At 66.0% G+C, this 16,440-nt stretch overlaps 2 protein-coding genes across 2 annotated transcripts; both read left to right on the top strand.

The window, feature by feature from the left end:
* Positions 1-100: 100 nt before the first annotated feature.
* Positions 101-2,375, top strand: TMEM249 (transmembrane protein 249; the record flags this gene model as incomplete). Its single annotated transcript, XM_079796281.1, has 7 exons — positions 101-108; positions 241-293; positions 457-738; positions 936-1,030; positions 1,151-1,346; positions 1,517-1,602; positions 1,845-2,375. 7 exons carry the CDS (start codon positions 101-103, stop codon positions 2,025-2,027), a joined length of 903 nt encoding a protein of 300 aa, XP_079652407.1. The 3' UTR covers positions 2,028-2,375.
* Positions 2,376-8,537: 6,162 nt separating this feature from the next.
* SCRT1 (scratch family transcriptional repressor 1) lies at positions 8,538-11,490 on the top strand (the record flags this gene model as incomplete). Its single annotated transcript, XM_079795798.1, has 2 exons — positions 8,538-8,652; positions 10,538-11,490. The coding sequence occupies 2 exons, from the start codon at positions 8,538-8,540 to the stop codon at positions 11,488-11,490; spliced, it is 1,068 nt and encodes a 355-aa protein (XP_079651924.1).
* Positions 11,491-16,440: the final 4,950 nt, after the last annotated feature.

Below are 16,440 nucleotides of genomic sequence, written 5' to 3' on the forward strand. Positions count from 1 at the left end.
TCCTGAGTCTGTCTTTGGTTTGGGGTGGGGGGTCAGGGTGAGAGGGCGCTGGGGCTGTGCCTTGGACTGGAATCCTGGATTGTGTGTCCCACCCTGGGAGATGCCAAGGTGAGCTACCTCAGTTATAAGGCTCTGGCCTAGGCAGGTGTGATGCAGGGGACAGCCCTGTTCAGATACAGGGTTTGGTGTGGGGGGCCTGTACATCTAAGACCTGGGGTGTCTCACCACCCCATCCCTCAGGAAAGGTTTTGAACCAGGTTGTACAGGGAGCCTCCCACAGGTGGGGTGGTCCTGTGAGTGCCCACAGCAGGGACCTGGCCAGGGGACTCTCCTGAAAGGGGGTGGTCAACAATACAGACCCTTCTAGAACCCAACACCCCAAGCTTCTAGAACCCAAGCGCACCCCTCAGCCCAGCCTGGACTGCCGCCTGGGGTCTCCCCTGCTGATCGCCTGAGCGCTCCAGCCCCTTCCTCACTGCAGCCCTGGCAACTTTCTTCCAGGTACCAGTAGGACTGGGTGTGTGTGTGGGGGGGGGGGGGGGCGGGCAGAAGACTGCCCAGCTGACCGCTTATGCCTGACCCAGACCCAGGTCCCCCGGGAATTCATCAGCAGCCTCCCCACTCCCCGTGGCAAGCGCTTCCAGCTCTGGGTCCTCGGCCTCTTCTGCAACGAGCGCCACCTGGCCAGGCGCCTCAAGAACAACAGCTTCTACCCGTTCACGCAGCAGCAGCCCAACGGTGCGGTGCGCACTGCCGGCCCGGCCGGACGGTGACCTGAGTGGGGCGGGGCCAGGACGCGTGGGCGGGCCTGAGACCTGAAGGGGCGGGGCGGGCGGGGCTGGCCGGTGCCGGGAACTCACAGGCCGGACGCTGGTCCCAGCCCAAGGCCTGGTGCTGCCACCCGGTCCTCACGCACCTCCCCTCCCCGCGCGCAGTCTTCGTGCTCGAGTACTACCTGGACACGCTGTGGAAGGGGGCGCTGCTCTTCCTCGTCTGCTTCATCCTCGTCAGCTTCGGCCTCGTGAGCCAGGTCTGAGGTCCCGGCCCCCGCCCAGTGCCCCTCACCCCCCGCACCCCCGGCCGCCGCTCGGCGCCCCGCCCCCGCCCGCTCAGAGGCTCCCGCGGCGCCCGCCCGCCCGCCCGCCCGCAGGTGCGGAATCAGGAGACGTGGGGCTTCCCAGCGTACGGCGTGGGCGTGGGGCTGTGGATCATGATCTCGTCGCTGCCGCGGCGCCGCCTGGTGCTGAACCACATACTCGGCACCTACCACTTCTCCATCCAGGGCCGCACCGTGTGCCAGGGCCCCATGCACCTGGTCTACGTGCGCCTGGCGCTCAGCTCTGACGGTGACGAAGGAACCGGGTGGGCGAGGGTGGCCCGGGGACCAGGCCGGGGCCGGGGCTGCTGCTGGGGAGCGGGAGGGGCGGGCCAGCTGGCCCTCTGCCCGGTTCCCTGGAGCCCCGCCTCCGGGGCCCCGCCCCCGGGGCCTCGGGCTGAGCCGCGCGCCCCTCTCCAGCCCGCGGAAGGTGCTTCTTCCAACTGGTTCTGTGCGGCCACAAGCTGGAGCCGCTGATCCTCGTGCAGCTGTCGGAGCGCTACGAGGTGGGTCCCGCCCGGCCTGTCCTCTCTCGCCCTCGGCTCCACGCGACGCTGACCACGGCTTAGGGCTTCCGATGGCGCCATTTCCCAGGCGGTCGTCGGCCTGGCCTTGGCGCTGCAGCGGGCGGCGGAGAGGGCGCTGGGGCCGAGCTCCAGGCTGGACCTGCGGCCTGGCGAGGGGGGTGGCGGCCGCGGGGCTGCTCCTGTCCCCGCGAGAGCTGAGCACCGCCCGCTCGCTCCCCCAGCAAATGGAATTCCTGGGCCGGCACATCGCCCGGAAGCTCAACATTAACTACTTCGACTTCCTGGCCACCTCCTACCGGCACGTGGTCCGCCACTGGCCGATGGGGGTCACCTTAAGCCCAGAAGGCGAGATGCAAAACTTCATAAGCCCCTACAGGGGCGCTCAGTCAAAACTGGACGTGTGAGGCTGCGCACTCCACCTCCTGCACCCGCGAACACGCCCCTTCCCTCTCACCCCCCACCCCCCTTACCCTCCCTCCCTCCCCTCCCCTCCCCTCCCCTCCCCTCCCCCTCCTCTCAATAAAGCTGCCACTTGCTTCTAGGGGTCCTTTCCTCCATTCCGGGGAGGCTCCCCCTCCACGGTCTTCTAGTGCGCACCTCCCAGGGCCTCCAGGCTGCTGTCAGTGAGCAATGCCCCTGGGTTGAAAGGTGGGGGTAGCCCAGCCAGTGTGGCTCAGTGGTTGAGCATGGACCTGTGAACCAGGAGGTCAGGGTTCAATTCCAGGTCAGGGCCCATGCCCAGGTTTCGGGCTTGATCCCCAGGGTGGGGCTTGCAGGAGCAGCCGATCCATGATTCTCTCTCATCACTGATGTTTCTCTCTCTCCCTCTCCCTTCCTCTCTGAAATCAATAATTAAAAAAAAAAAGGTGGGGGCAGCGGTGGGAGCGAAGTGCAGGAGCAGCCGGGAACCTAGGAGGTGGGGCCCACCCTCAGGCGGGTGTGGACGCACTGCCCCTCTTGGGCAGCAGCAACGGGATGGGGCACGGCCACAGGTCCAAGCCCTGTGCCCGGAGGTGGTCCTGGGCTAGACAGCCCTAACGTTCCTGCCACAGAGCTGGAGGCCAGAGGTCGCGTGTCTGCTGGGACCCCAGGCCATGTTCCCTGGTCCAGTGGGTGTTTCTGCCTCCTGGGTGCTGAGAACAGAGGAGGCCGTGGGCCACGGGGACCCAGGATGAGTGGTGCCTGGCACCGGCCACCTGGTTCTCGGGGTGAGCATGCTCCCTCGTGGCCGGGCTGGGGACCCAGGTCTTTGTGGACTGTGTCCAGCGACGTGTCCCTGGAGCCAGGACCGGCTGCACAATGTGCAGGGCCACATGCAGAGTGCACGTGCGGAGCCCGCTGTGAAACAGTCACGCATCTCCACGAGACCGGCCTGGCCGGTGTGGCCCAGTGGGTGGGGTGTGTCGTCGGCTGCCCTGAAAGGTTGCCGGTTTGATTCCCGGAGGGGATGTGCCGGAGGCAGCCTACGGATGTTTTAGTCTCACATCGATGTTTCCCTTTCTCCCACTCCCTTCCCCCCTCTCTAAAAAATCAATGTAAAAATCAGGGGAACCTTGAGTGTGAGCTGGACTTAGTGACTTACTTCCAAAGAATAGAGCAGCAATGCCTGGCGGGCGTGGCTCAGTGGTTGAGCATCGACCTATGAACCAGGAGGTCATGGTTCGATTCCCAGTCAGGGCATATGCTTGGGTTGTGGGCTCGATCTGCAGTGTGGGGCGTGCAGGAGGCAGCTGATTGGTCTTTCTCATCCGTGTTTCTAACTATCCCTCCCCCTTCCTCTCTGTAAAATCTATTAAAAATATAAAAATAAATGGCTTCCCTGATATTCTATCTCTCAGCATCCTTTAATTAAAAAAAAATTATCTCAGCACAGTTGAAAATTGCTGGAATAGAGCACAGAAAAGGAAAACAGTACTTTTATAGTAGAAACACCTGGCAGACGCCACCTTAATCACGTGACTGAGGTAGCATCATCCAAACCATCACTGTCCACTCTGTGTCCTGGGCTTGGCAGTGCGCCCTGGGGGCACCTGCCGCTCGGGCCCTGAGCACGCACTGCAGAGCAGATTGGTGTTCAGTACAGGTTTGCAAGGTGACGGCAGAAATGGGTGCAGGCATGCCCACAACTCCCAGTTCTTGTTAACGGCACCTGCACCAGCCCCAGCTTGTCCCTGGCAAAGCCCAGAGACAGGCCCGGCTGTGGCCCGGAGGGCAGGACCGCCGGCACTGTGCAGTGATTTTGAACCCTGAGCTGCATGCAGGTGGGGAGGGGCTGCACAGAACCCCGAGTCCCGTTTCCCAGACGGTGGTTCTGGAGATGCCGTGTGCGGGGTTTGAGATGGAACAATGAAGCTCTGGGCTCTTTAGCAAGTCCCTCAGCCTCTCTCTCCATTTTTAAAAATATATTTTTATTGGTTTCAGAGAGGAAGGGAGAGGGAGAGAGAGAAATATCAAGGATGAGAGAGAATCACTGATTGGCTGCCTCCTGCACGCCCCCTACTGGGGATCGAGCCCACAACCGGGGCATGTGCCCTTGACCTGACCGGAATCGAACCCAGGACCCTTTAGTCTATAGGCCAACACTCTATCCACTGAGCCACACCAACTAGGGCTGAGCCTCTCTTTTCTTATCTGCGTATCGGTGGTAAAAATCCCTGCTCCATTCCTTAATTAAAAATGCACACTGTGCCCTAACCCTGACCAGTTTGGCTCAGTGGATAGAGCGTCGGCCTGGGGACTGAAGGGTCCCAGGTTCAATTCCGGTCAAGGGCATGTACCTTGGTTGCAGGCACATCCCCAGTAGGGGGCGTGCAGGAGGCAGCTGATCAATGTTTCTCATCGATGTTTCTAACTATCCCTCTCCCTTCCGTTCTGTAAAAAATCAATAAAATATGTTTTTAAAAAATGCACACTGCGTGGAGGTAACTGTGTTACCCCCAAGATCTGCCAGAATCAGCAGCTGAGGGGCTGCCCGTCCACTTTGCACCCAGGACACCAGGACTTCTGGGAAGGCAACACACCCCATCACGCACTCTGTGTCTGCGTGGAAGAGAAGGCTGGGGGCGGGGGGTGTTGAGGTGTCAAGGAGCCAGGCCAAAGGAGGCTCCTAGCCAAGGGAGGATCGAGGGAGCTAGCGGGGGGCGGGGGGCGGGGGGCGGGCCCTCCAGGCTGGGCTGGGCTAGAGCCCCACAGGCAGAGGGGGTTGGAAGGTGACCATAGGGTCCACAGTGGGTGCACACACAGGCTTACTGGCTCTGTTGGCGCAGGATGCCGGGGACACATACTCAGAGTCTCTCCCTGAAATATGTATGTTTAAAATTGATTTCAGAGAGGAAGGGAGAGGGAGAGAGAGAGAGAGAGAGAGAGAGAGAGAGAGAGAGAGAGAGGAGAGAGAGAGAGAGAAACATCAATGATGAGAGAGAATGATCGGCTGCCTCCTGCATGCCCCACACTGGGGATTGAGCCAGCAACCCGGGCATGTGCCCTGACCAGGAATTGAACGGTGACCTCTTGGTTCATAGGTCAACACTCAACCACTGAGCTGGGCCGGCAGGGCCGGCAGGGCCGGAGTCTCTCCCTCAAAGCCTAGCCTTTCAGCACCAGGGGCCTTCCTTCCCGTCCCACAGGGAGACGGGGCCGGGCCCCGCTGCACCCGGACTGGGGAACAGTCCCTGAGGCCAGAGGCTTAGTGGGCGGCCATGCGCAGCTGGTGTGTCCAGGGCACTGGAGTGTCCTGCAACCTGGCTGGGTCTGCAGGGGCATCCAGGAGGTGCCTGGGAACCCCATCTCCTCTTCTGCAACAAAGCCCCTCTCCCCTGGGTCTCCTGTTCTCAGAGGGCGAGGCTCAGGGTGGCCTCCGGGGTGGAGGGCTGAAACTGTCCCAAAGTGTAAGAATCAGCCATCAGCCGGCAGGCGAGGCTCCGTGGTTGAGCCTGGAGCAGGAAACAAGAGGCTTCCTGTGGGCTTCCCGGTCGGTCGGGGCACAGGGCCAGGCTGCAGGCTCCATCCCCAGGACAGGGCGTGCAGGAGGCAGCTGATCCATGATTCCCATTGACGTTTCTCTCTCTCCCTCTGCCTTCCTCTCTCTAAAAATCAATAAAAACGTACTTTAAAAAAATGTAAGAATCACCAACTGTCCCTTCCAGCCTCTCCTTGCTGAATCCTAGGACTGGGGCACGGGGGCCTTGGGATTGGGGGGAAGGGGGTGTCAAGGCGAGGGGGCCCTGGTAATTGAGCCGGACGCATGTGCGCTCCACACCCAGGCGGCTCCGTTTCGATGACCAAGGCCTGGGCCCAGCTGCCCTCCCTGCCTGGCTCCCCCAGGCGTGGAGAGCCCACTCCCCCGCCTCGGAGGAGCTAGAGCCGGGCCCGCACAGGGTCCTCTGGGGAGCACTGGCCGCGGGACCCATGTGTGGGAGCTCTGAGGCCTCCTCTTCCCAGGGATGGGGACCGCACGAGTGGGGACATGGACTGAGAGAGGCAGGGACCCAAACCAGGGAAGAGTGAAGGTCGATCAAAAAGAGGTGATGAGGGAGGGACAAAGACCCAGCGGCAGGACGGCTGGGGTCGGGGATGCAGTAGGGGTGGAGGCAGATCGTGCGCGAGGAGCTGGGAGCGCGGGGAGAGGGGCTGCGCCTGGCACGTACCGCCGGCACCTGGAGGGTTCGCCCATAATTAGGCTTCAGTCCAGATGGGCCCCCAGCCCCGCAATCAAAATGCTAATTGGCCCTGGGTCTCCGGCTGAGCCTCGGCTCGGCCCCCCTGGGAGGATGCTGGTCCCCGCCCCCACCTCGGACCTCTCCGGCTGCGGCTCCGTGATAAGGGGGCGACCGCGCCCCGCCCCCGCCCCTCGGGAGCACCTGCCACGCAAGATGAATGTCCCGCCGCTGCCACGGCCGGGGTCGCGGGCCACAAAGCGGGCCTGTTATCTGCGCCGCCTCCCCGAGCCCGGCCTGGCCCGAATCCACCCAGCACGGCTGCGTGGCGGAGATGCGGGAGGAAGCGGGGCGCCGCGCAGGCGGCGGCGAGGCGCTGAGCTCAGCACTCTCCGCGCGCCCCCGCCCGCGCGCCCCCGCGTGGCCCGCCCGCCCGCCGCGCGCTTCCGGCCCCGCACAAGGTCACCGCGCGCAGCGACGGGTGCACGCGCCTCTGGCTCCGCCGCACCCGGCGCTGCCCCCGCAGCCACCCCGCGACCTTGGTCCCCGGGAAAGTGGGCCGCATGGGGACCCGAACCCCCTGTGGGGGCGGAGACAATGGCAGAGCCGAACCCTAAGAGGGGACGTATGTCCCCACGCGGCCATTGTGCAGCTCGCACCCCCCGTCCCGCACCCGCGCGCCCCACCATTGGCCACCGGCCTAACGTCATGGGGGCTGCAAACCCTGGGCGGGCGGCCGCGGGAAGGGTATCGGCCTGGTTGCGGGCCGAGGGGGGCCTGGGGGAGTGGGGTGAGCTGCAGCCGCGCCGAAGGGCGGAAAACCACCGATGAAGCCAAATTTCTGGAGCAAGGGGATGGCAGCCCCTCTTCCCTTCCACACCCCGCTCGCTGCGTCGCCGCTCGGGGAGACAGGCGGGGTGGAGGGAGGCCTCTTCAGCGGGCACGGGGTCAGCCCGGGTGACCGGGTGGCAGGGAGACACTGCGGCACAGGCGCGCAGAGCGTCCACACTGCGCTTTCGCTGCCTCAGCATCCGCTCCCGCGCCTCCCGCCTCCCCCACCCGCCCCCGCAGATCCCTGGCCTCCGCATCTGAAAGCGAGGCCGGCCGGCCCAAACTGAGGTCTGCCTGGCGTTCCTTCCCGAAAGATCCCAAGTCCGGGACTCGTGGGTCCCAGGCCGATCTCCCCTCTGCCCCCACCCCCGACAATGCCGCCGATCGCCGTGCCTCCATTCCCGGAGCTGCACGGGGAAGTTCACAATGCGGGAGCCGCGCATCCCCAGGACCCTTCCCAGGAGGCCCTGGCGGGCCGGCCCCGCGCAGCCATTTCCGCCGTCCTGCGCCCTACCCCTCCCGCAGCTGCTGGGCTTTAAAAGCCAGAGGCTGGGCCGGGCCGCAGGCAGAGGCGCCGCGGGCGCAGGAGGCCAGGCTCAGAGCTGTCCGAGCGCCCAGCCCCGCCCCCGAGCCCTCGTCACTCCCTCCCTCTCTCCCTCGGCCCGCCCTCCCCGCGCACCCCTCCCCCCGAGGACCCCCGCCCCCAGCCCGCCGCCAACGCCGCCGCCGCTCGCTCGGGCTGCAGAACAATAAAGCGAGCCTCCCAGAGACCCCCGCCGAGGACCCCCGCCCGGCCGAGCCCCTGCGCCCGCCCCTCGCCGTCCGCGCCGCAGAGCGCGCCGGGTCGCTGGCCGAGGTGCTGGCCGGGCCGGCGCTGGCCGCGGTGCTGAAGCTGCCGCCGCTCCTGCCGCCGCGTTCTCCGGGCCCGGCGCCGCCGCCCCCGGGGGCATGGGGGGCCGCTGACTGAGGCTCCGCCGCGGTGGCGGGGGGGAGGGGACGGGGGCTGCGGAGCCGGGCCAGCCCTGCACCCACTCGCAGCCTCCGGGCCCGGGACGGAGCCGCTCCCCCCCTCCCACCCCCCAGCCTCCTCCCCCGCCTGTCCAGGGGCGGCACTGCGGGCTGGGAAGCCGGGACCAGAGGAGGGAAGGAAGGGAGGAAGGAAGGGAAGAAGGAAGGAAGGAAGGACGGAAGGAAGAGGAGAGAAGAGAGAAGAGGGAGGGGAGGAAGCCGAAGAGGATCCGGAGGAGCCGAGGAGGAAGCGCCGGGAGGCAGGAGGCCAGAGGACGGCGCTCGGGCGGCAGCTCCCGAGGCCAGCGTGGGGACCCGGCCGCCTGCAGCGCTGCTGGATGGTGACGGGGCCTCGCCGCGGCCGCAGCCCCCCCACGCCCCGGCTCCGCAGGCCCGCAGCGCCGGAGTCCCGCAGAAACCATGCCCAGGTCCTTCCTGGTCAAGAAGGTCAAACTTGACACGTTCTCCTCGGCGGACCTCGAGAGCTCCTACGGGCGCGCCCGCGGCGACCTCGGCGCACGGCTGCAGGAGAAAGGTGGGCGCGGGCCGATGCCAGGCCGCCGGGCCACCAGCCTACGCTGGGAGGGGTGGGGGGCAGGGGCCCCAGGAAAGAGACCCTAGGGAAGGCCAGAGGGAGGTGGAGTGGATGGAGATGGGGGTTGGGGAGAGGCAAACGCAGAGACAGGCCTGAGCTGGCCTCAGGCCCAGCAGGGGCCCTGTCCATGCAGGAAAGAGGGTGGGGGACAGGGGTCAGGACCAGCAAGTGCCTGAAGGTGCACAATGACCCGCGCCACGGCCCACGCCACATGGACACCTGCTGACATGACAGGACCTGGGGGTGCATGCAGACCCACACCCAGAAACCCAGGCCTGCTCAGTACCCGCCTCTCTGCTTTGGCGACACCTCCAGATCGGCTTGCTAGGGCCAGCAAGGGAGTTCTGTGAGCTGCAGGGAGTAGGCACGGGGTCCAGGGGGGGGGGGCTGCCCACCTGCCAGGGAGAAGGTACCGGCAGAGGCAGCGGTAGCTCCTCCCTGCAGCCGGGGTCAGGAGGAAGGATGTGGGTAGGCGGGCGGTGGGCAAGGGAGGCCCAGAGTGCTGGGAGCAGGGGGAGGCTCTTTGTGTGAGGGAGCCCAAGTTCAAGGACAACTGTTAGCATGCGGGCGAGGATGCCAGGAGTGCCAGCCACACGGGGTGGCAGAACCAGTGTGACCTGCAGGAACATGAGCCCCTGTGTGTGTGCCTGTGTGCGCCCATGTGACTGCGTGTGGCCATGTGACTGTGCGTGTGTGTGTGACCCTGTGTGAGGGTGTACCTGCCTGTGTGCCCCTCCAAGGGACCCTGTGATTCGGAGGCCGCGTGCACCCATGTGACCGGCGACCCTGGCGGAGCTCATGTGGGTTGGGGGGGGGGTGGCTGCATGTGTGACCCCGCATTAGTGGGTGATGTGTTCCAAGACCAGGGGACCCCAGGGGTGATAGTGGCTGGTGTCCCCCTGAAGAGCCAGAGCCTGCATCGTGTGGGGTGTGCACTTGTGACTGAGGTTGTGAGAACCATCTTGTGCCTGAGAACAACTGCAGATTCCAGTATGAATGACAACCTGCCTGCAGCTTGTCCCTGAGACGGTGTCCCCTGGTGGACGCCTGCCAGGGCTGCTGGCCTGGCTCAGGGCGGCCCCCACAGGGGTTAGGCCTGGGGGAAGAGAGCGATGGGGAGCAAGGTAGGACCCAGGGGTGCAGGCATAGAAGGGACTGCGGGGAGAAGCAGATGGAAGGAGGTGGGATAGGGCTGGAGCCAGAGCGGTCACCACGTCCAGGGCCTGGGGCCTGGGGAGATGAGAGGTGGTGCGAGTGAGGGCTGAAGGGCCTGTGGGGTACCCGGCTCCAAGGCTTGTTGGGGGACTTAGGGGACAAGAGAGGGTTATTATCCAGGCTGGCTGCAGGCTCTGTCTCCCCCCTCCCGCCCCCAAAGCCAATGGGAACCCCCAGAGGCGGTGGTGACGGGGTCCCTGGGCGGGCAGCCCTGGCTTTGTGCGCTGCGGGTCTGCAGTGTGTTGCATAATCAGAGAAAACTGCTGAAGTGGGGAGAACCCGAGGGGGAGGGGCGGGGACGGGAAGGAGGGCGAGGGAAGCACCGCCCCTCCCCCCTGACCTTGAGGCGCTGCGGAAGGGGGGCCTCCCTCCTCCCCTGGCGAGGGTGGGGCCCTGGGCGGTGGGGTGGGGCCCGGCTGGGCTCGGTCTCATCTCTCCTCTCCTCTCTTCGCCTCCATCCTCCCTGCCCCCTGGCCCCTCGGCCCCTTCCCCTTTGTCCTTCTCCTCGGACCCCGGTGTCTCCTGCCGCCCGCCTGCCCGGGTGTGTCTCCTCCGCTGCCCGGTTGGTTCCTGTCCTGCTGTCCGCCCGTCTGTCCGCCTCGGCCTGCAGGATACCTCAACGACTACGCGGGGCCCACCTCCGTCTACGATGGCGATGCGGAGGCGGCCTTGCTCAAAGGGCCGTCCCCGGAACCCATGTACGCGGCGGCCGTGCGGGGAGAGCTGGGCCCGGCGGCCGCGGGCTCGGCGCCCCCGCCCACACCGCGCCCGGAGCTGGCCACGGCCGCGGGCGGCTACATCAACGGCGACGCGGCGGTCAGCGAGGGCTACGCGGCCGACGCCTTCTTCATCACCGACGGGCGCTCGCGCCGCAAGGCCGCCCACGCCGGCGCCGCCGCCCCCTCCACGGCCTCGGCTCTGGCCTCCGACGGCGACGGAGGAGGCGGGGCCGCGGCTGGGTCCCGCGCGACGGGGTCCGGGTCGGGGGGCCGGGGAGGCAGCGCGCGCGCGGGGGCTGGCACCGAGGCGCGCGCGGGGCCGGGGGCCGGCGCCGGCAGCTCAGGGGGCCGGCACGCCTGCGGCGAGTGCGGCAAAACGTACGCCACGTCCTCGAACCTGAGTCGCCACAAGCAGACGCACCGCAGCCTGGACAGCCAGCTGGCGCGGCGCTGCCCGACGTGCGGCAAGGTGTACGTGTCCATGCCGGCCATGGCCATGCACCTGCTCACGCACGACCTGCGCCACAAGTGCGGCGTGTGCGGCAAGGCCTTCTCGCGGCCCTGGCTGCTGCAGGGCCACATGCGCTCGCACACCGGCGAGAAGCCCTTCGGCTGCGCGCACTGCGGCAAGGCCTTCGCCGACCGCTCCAACCTGCGCGCGCACATGCAGACGCACTCGGCCTTCAAGCACTTCCAGTGTAAGCGCTGCAAGAAGAGCTTCGCGCTCAAGTCCTATCTCAACAAGCACTACGAGTCGGCCTGCTTCAAGGGCGGCCCCGGCGGCGGCGGCCCCTCGGCCCCGGCCACGGCCGCGCCGCCGCAGCTCAGCCCCGTGCAGGCTTAGGGCGGCGGCGCCCCCGTCGGCCGGGTTGGCTCTCAGCAATACGGGCCCCCAGAGAAGTCTCCGCCGGCGCTCGGGTGGAGGGGCCGGAGGGCGGGCCCCTCCTCGCAGCAATAGGGGGAGGGGGCCCCCGCCTCGCCCGCCAGGGGCCTTGCCGGCCCCTTCAAGCAATAGGGTCCCGAGGGGAGACCCACCCCGAGCTCCCTCCCTTCCCCTCCAGGGTGCCCCAGGCTTTTCCCCAGCAATAGGGTCGAGGAGACCCAGAACCGAACCTCATCTTAGGTTTCTGAAGACGGGGGCGGGGCGAGGCAGGGAGCGCCCCTCCTCCCTCCTCTGCGCCCTGGATCGCGCCGCAGAGACTCAGGTCTTCCCCACCCCTTCCCGAGCCGCCCAGGGCCAGGCCCGCGGCCTAGACGTCCAGGGAGCCGGTCCCTCCCCGGCAGCAGGCCCAGCAGGAGCAGGAGCTCGGCCTGCGGAGGCTCCCTGCTCCCCAGTCTTCGCTGAACCCCGGGAGTGTTAGACGCGTGGGGGACCGGGGAGGGAGGCGGACAGCGGCACCCTTTCCCCTCGGGTTCCTTCCGGGGCCTCAGTCCGAGCCGCTCTCCCACCCTCGCCTCGCATTCTCTGCCAAATCAGATTCTTCCAGCCCAGCTCCCCGGGCTCTGTCCTCCATACGAATATAATGACGCATATCGAATCGCATGGACTTCTCCGACCTCTCAGCCCCCCCGCCCCCGTCCTGCCCCGGGGTCCCCTCCCTCGTCCCCGGGGTTTCCGCGACGGAGGACGGATTCCTGGGGCCCAGCAGGCAGGCCTGGGCGGCCCTCCACACACCTCTGTATTCGCTTTGCGGGTAAAGCCCCCTGGGGGTGCGGATGCGTCGGGTTTTTCTTTCTGTATTTTACGTTTTATTTATGAACGGATTGCACTCGGGTCAGGGAAGCGGCGCCGAGGCGCATCCTTCCCGTCGACGCCCGGGGCTTGGGATGTCCAGGACCCCGTTCCCCGCCCACGGGCCCCGCCTCCTGGGAGCCTCAGGCCCCGCCTCTCGGAGGCCGGCCCCTCCCCCGAGCCCCAGGCCCCTTCCCCACTTGGTTGCCAACTTTTCGCCCGTCTATGCCAAAGCCTCGGCGGCGACTCCGCCCCAAGGGCCCGCCCCATTGGCCGCCGCCTTTGTGACGTCACTGCATGCAGCCCCAACCCTCCTCCCGTCCCTTCCCGGGGCTGCCCGCTCCCTCCTCCTCTTAGTTAGCCCGATGCCGATATAGAGCAATAATGCGCACTGCATGCGAAGCTGCCGCCGCCTCTAGTTACTGAGAATCAGGTATCCCCCGCCCCGCTGCCCCATAGGCCCCTAGATCAGGGATGCTGCGCGGGGCCGGACGCGCAGCCTTTCTCCCCCCTCCCTGCCCCGACCCCCCACGGCAGAACCCGGCGGTGTAATGGTGTCAGGACCCCTCCTTCAGTTGTTCATCACCCACTGAGCGTGCATTGGGTACCTCCTGTGCGCCGGGCCCGTTGCTGAGTCTGCCAGGGCCTGGGCGACCTGCGGCGGTTGCCTATTCGTGGCGGGGCCCAGCGCCCTTGGGTGTGCCAGGGACGGTGGCAGAGGCGAAGAGAGAGGCCAGATCCCTAAACCCAAATCCGCACCCCACCTTCCCACCCCGGGCCAGTCGGTCTCTGCCTCTGACTTGGGCCTGACTCGGGGCAAACACCTAGGCCCCAAGGTTGCCACATTGACCCCAGGGGCCCCAGGATTCCATGCCCTGGCTCTGCCGGCTCTGCCCGCGGGGACAGGGCCCCAGGCCAAGCGGAAAGGTGCAGGCTGGCGGCAGGACTTGGTCAGCCCCATCCCCCAGGGCCCCAGCCCCGCTGCCGCTCAGCTGCCTCCGCAGGCAGGGCCCACATCGCCAACCCCTACATCCCAGGTCGATGCCCACACAGCTCCCAAGCCGGGGCCTGCCCGCCTGTGCCGGGCACACCCGCATGCACACGCACACACAGGCACCCCACCTCCCCCCACGCCTGTCTACCTACCTAGGGAGAAGGCCGGAGGGCAGTGGGCCGGCCAGGGCCTCCTGCTTCTCCCCCCAACCCCCCACCCCCCGCCGTGGAAAGCCATGGGCCCCCTCCTGCCCCCATAACTAAGCAGCACAATAACCGACTTAGCGAATTCAGGTAGAAGGAACGTTTAGGTAGCACCTATTTTGTACTGATTCTACAAGCAGGGCCCGAGATGCGGGGGCCCTCGGGTGGGGGCTGCGGCCGCCGGCCCGCCCCGCCTCCACCCCCGCCTGCGCCCCGCCGCCTTGTACATACTCCCACCCGGGACAGGCCGGGATTTTTACTCGGGCCGCGCCCCTCTTCCGCCCCCGTTTGGGGCCGGGCCGGCCGGACAGACGGACGGACGGACAGACCTCCTTCCTAAGCACAATAGCACCAGCTCCCCGGAGCGCCGCACCTCCACGAGGAGAATAAACGCCACTCTTGATAGAACTCGGAGTGTCGGCTGGTGTGTCCAGGGCTGGACCCGCACTGCAGGGGGTGCTGGCCACGTCGCGGGGTGGGGGCGGGATGGACAGGCCCAGGCCCGGCTCAGGGAGTGGCAAGCAGCCTGCTCACACCGCCCTGGGGGCGGCACCCTGCTGCCTTTTGCTAGGGTGCACTCCCGTGTCCCGTGTCTGTGTCCCCTTTTGCAAGAGCTTCTTTACAAGCCCCAGGGGCACCCCTCCCCCACAAAGCAAAACAAAGCAACTTCCATTTCTCCCTGGGGCAGGTAAACCTCCTCTCTGCAGGAGCTCCGGCCTCCTGCATGAAGCCAGGCCCAGCTCAGGGCGGTTCTAGAATGGCCCGAGTGGTCCAGCAGGGCCTGGAGTCCCGAGGCCCAAGGTGCCCCCATGCTCCCGGTGGTGGTTCCTGCTGAGCTGGCAAGCCCTCTTGATGCCAGTGGAGAAAAGTGGAATTGACTAGGGTGCGAGGTCTGATCCCTTCCTGCAGCCTGCTCCCCCCATCCTGACCCTCAGACCCAGGGGACAGGTTCCCCATCTGAGGAGGCCTCCATGGTCCTGGGGTGGAGGTGCCCAGGGTCCGGGAGGCTTCCACACGCGCCCACAGCCCCCTCAGCCTGGAGAGGATGAGTCCAGCTGAGGAGGCGAGGGTGGGGCTGTGCGTGGTGGGGACAGGGATCGCCTAAGCACATGCCCGAGGCACTTACATAGGCAGGTACGAGCTGAGAGGCCGGAGGTGAGGCCCAGTCAGCCCACACCGGCAGGAGAGAGAGGCCCACCCAGACGCCCTCGGGTGGACAGCAGGGAGCCTGACCTGCAGCAGGTCAGAACCCTCAGGCCAGTTGCTCAGGGTGGGGCTTACATGAGCCCCCGCTCCCCCTCAGAGCCGAGGTTCCTCCTTATTGGTGCGTTCAGTCTGTGCCTTCCCACTGGATCCTGGCCCTCAACTTCAGTGCTGTAACCTTGGCTTCCCCCTCCCCCCTCGATGGCCCCCTCCACCCCGGTCTTTTCTGGCCACCTCACTTGTGTCGTCACTTGTTGGCCGACCGCTTGCAGCTGGAATGTGGACATAGTTATTAGGCCTCCAACATGATCCTTCACTTTAGAAAAAATATATTTTTACTGATTTCAAAGAGGAAGGGAGAGGGAGAAAGAGAGAAATATCAATGATGAGCCCTAGCTGGTTTGGCTCAGTGGATAGAGCGTTGGCCTGCAGACTGAAGGGTCCCTGGTTCGACTCCTGATCAAGGGCACATGCCCAGGTTGCAGACTGGATCCCCAGTGGGGGGCGTGCAGGAGGCAGCCCATTAGTGGTTCTCATCACAGATGTTTCTATCTTTCCCTTTCCTTTCTTCTCTGAAATCAATAAAAATATACTTAAAAAAATAAAAGTTTAAAAAACAAAAAATACCTGCCAGTTAGGAATACCAGGCTGGCATCAGCCCCAGAAGGTCCAGTGGCAGCAAGAATGTGTTACCAGCGGCCCTGGGCGCCGTCCTAGAGGTGGTGGTGCAGGGGCGAGCTAGGCCCATAGGAGAGGCCACCGACCTCAGGCTGAACCTGTTACAGGTGTTTTTTAGGTAAACCAGGCCTAAGCCCCCAGGAAGCCCCCGAACCCTGAGATCCAGGCAGGATGCTCGCATCCCATGCCCCGTGAGAGATGCGGGTTAAGCCCAGGTGGGACGCGGACTTGCCTGCCCGCGGGCCGCATTTTGTGGTTGTCATGGTGGCTTGGTTTCATTTAAGCACAGGGGCGATTGCAGACTATACAAAGACACAGAAGCCCCCGGTCCCGGGGATTCGGCATCCCCTGGCTAAACTGGCTGGGTGGGGACCGCCCGGGGACGTCTGCGGACGCGGGCGGGAGGGAGGCCGGTTGGAGGGGGCGTGCCTACTCCGGTTGTCAGCATGGTCTCCCTACCCCAGCCGGGTCCAGGGAATCCGCGGGCTGGGCTGGCGTCCCGGGGACGCGGGACCTGGGACTTTCTTCCGCTCCATTCTCTGGCCCGGCGCGTGTCTGACAACCTACGCCGAGGAAAAGCTGGTGCCCGCGGTGGTAACCACAGTCGTGCTCCGCAAGGTGCGCTCTAGAGAACCGACACGCTGGGGGCGGGGGTGGGCGAGGCGAGCTCCCACGGACAGGGCTCCGATCGGCGGCCAGACGGTAACGCCCCATGGGTTTCATAACTACCCTCCATCCCCACACCCGCGCCTGTTTTTGCGGAGTGGGCCACGGGGCAGGCCAACGGCCAGGGCAAGGCGCACAGCTGCCAGCAAGCTGTGGGGAGCAAGGTCCTCCGCGTTCAAGTCCGCGCTGGGAAACTACAACTCCCAGGGTGCCCCGCATCGGGCGACCACGACTCCCAGAGTGCCCCGCGCGCCCGCGGACTACAAATGGGTGCGCGCCGAGCCCGCCCGCCAGTGAGCGGCTCGCAGAGCGACCCGG

The sequence above is a fragment of the Cnephaeus nilssonii genome (assembly GCF_951640355.1).
Source record: "Cnephaeus nilssonii genome assembly, chromosome: 18".
In the NCBI taxonomy this organism is placed as follows: Eukaryota; Metazoa; Chordata; class Mammalia; order Chiroptera; family Vespertilionidae; genus Cnephaeus; species Cnephaeus nilssonii.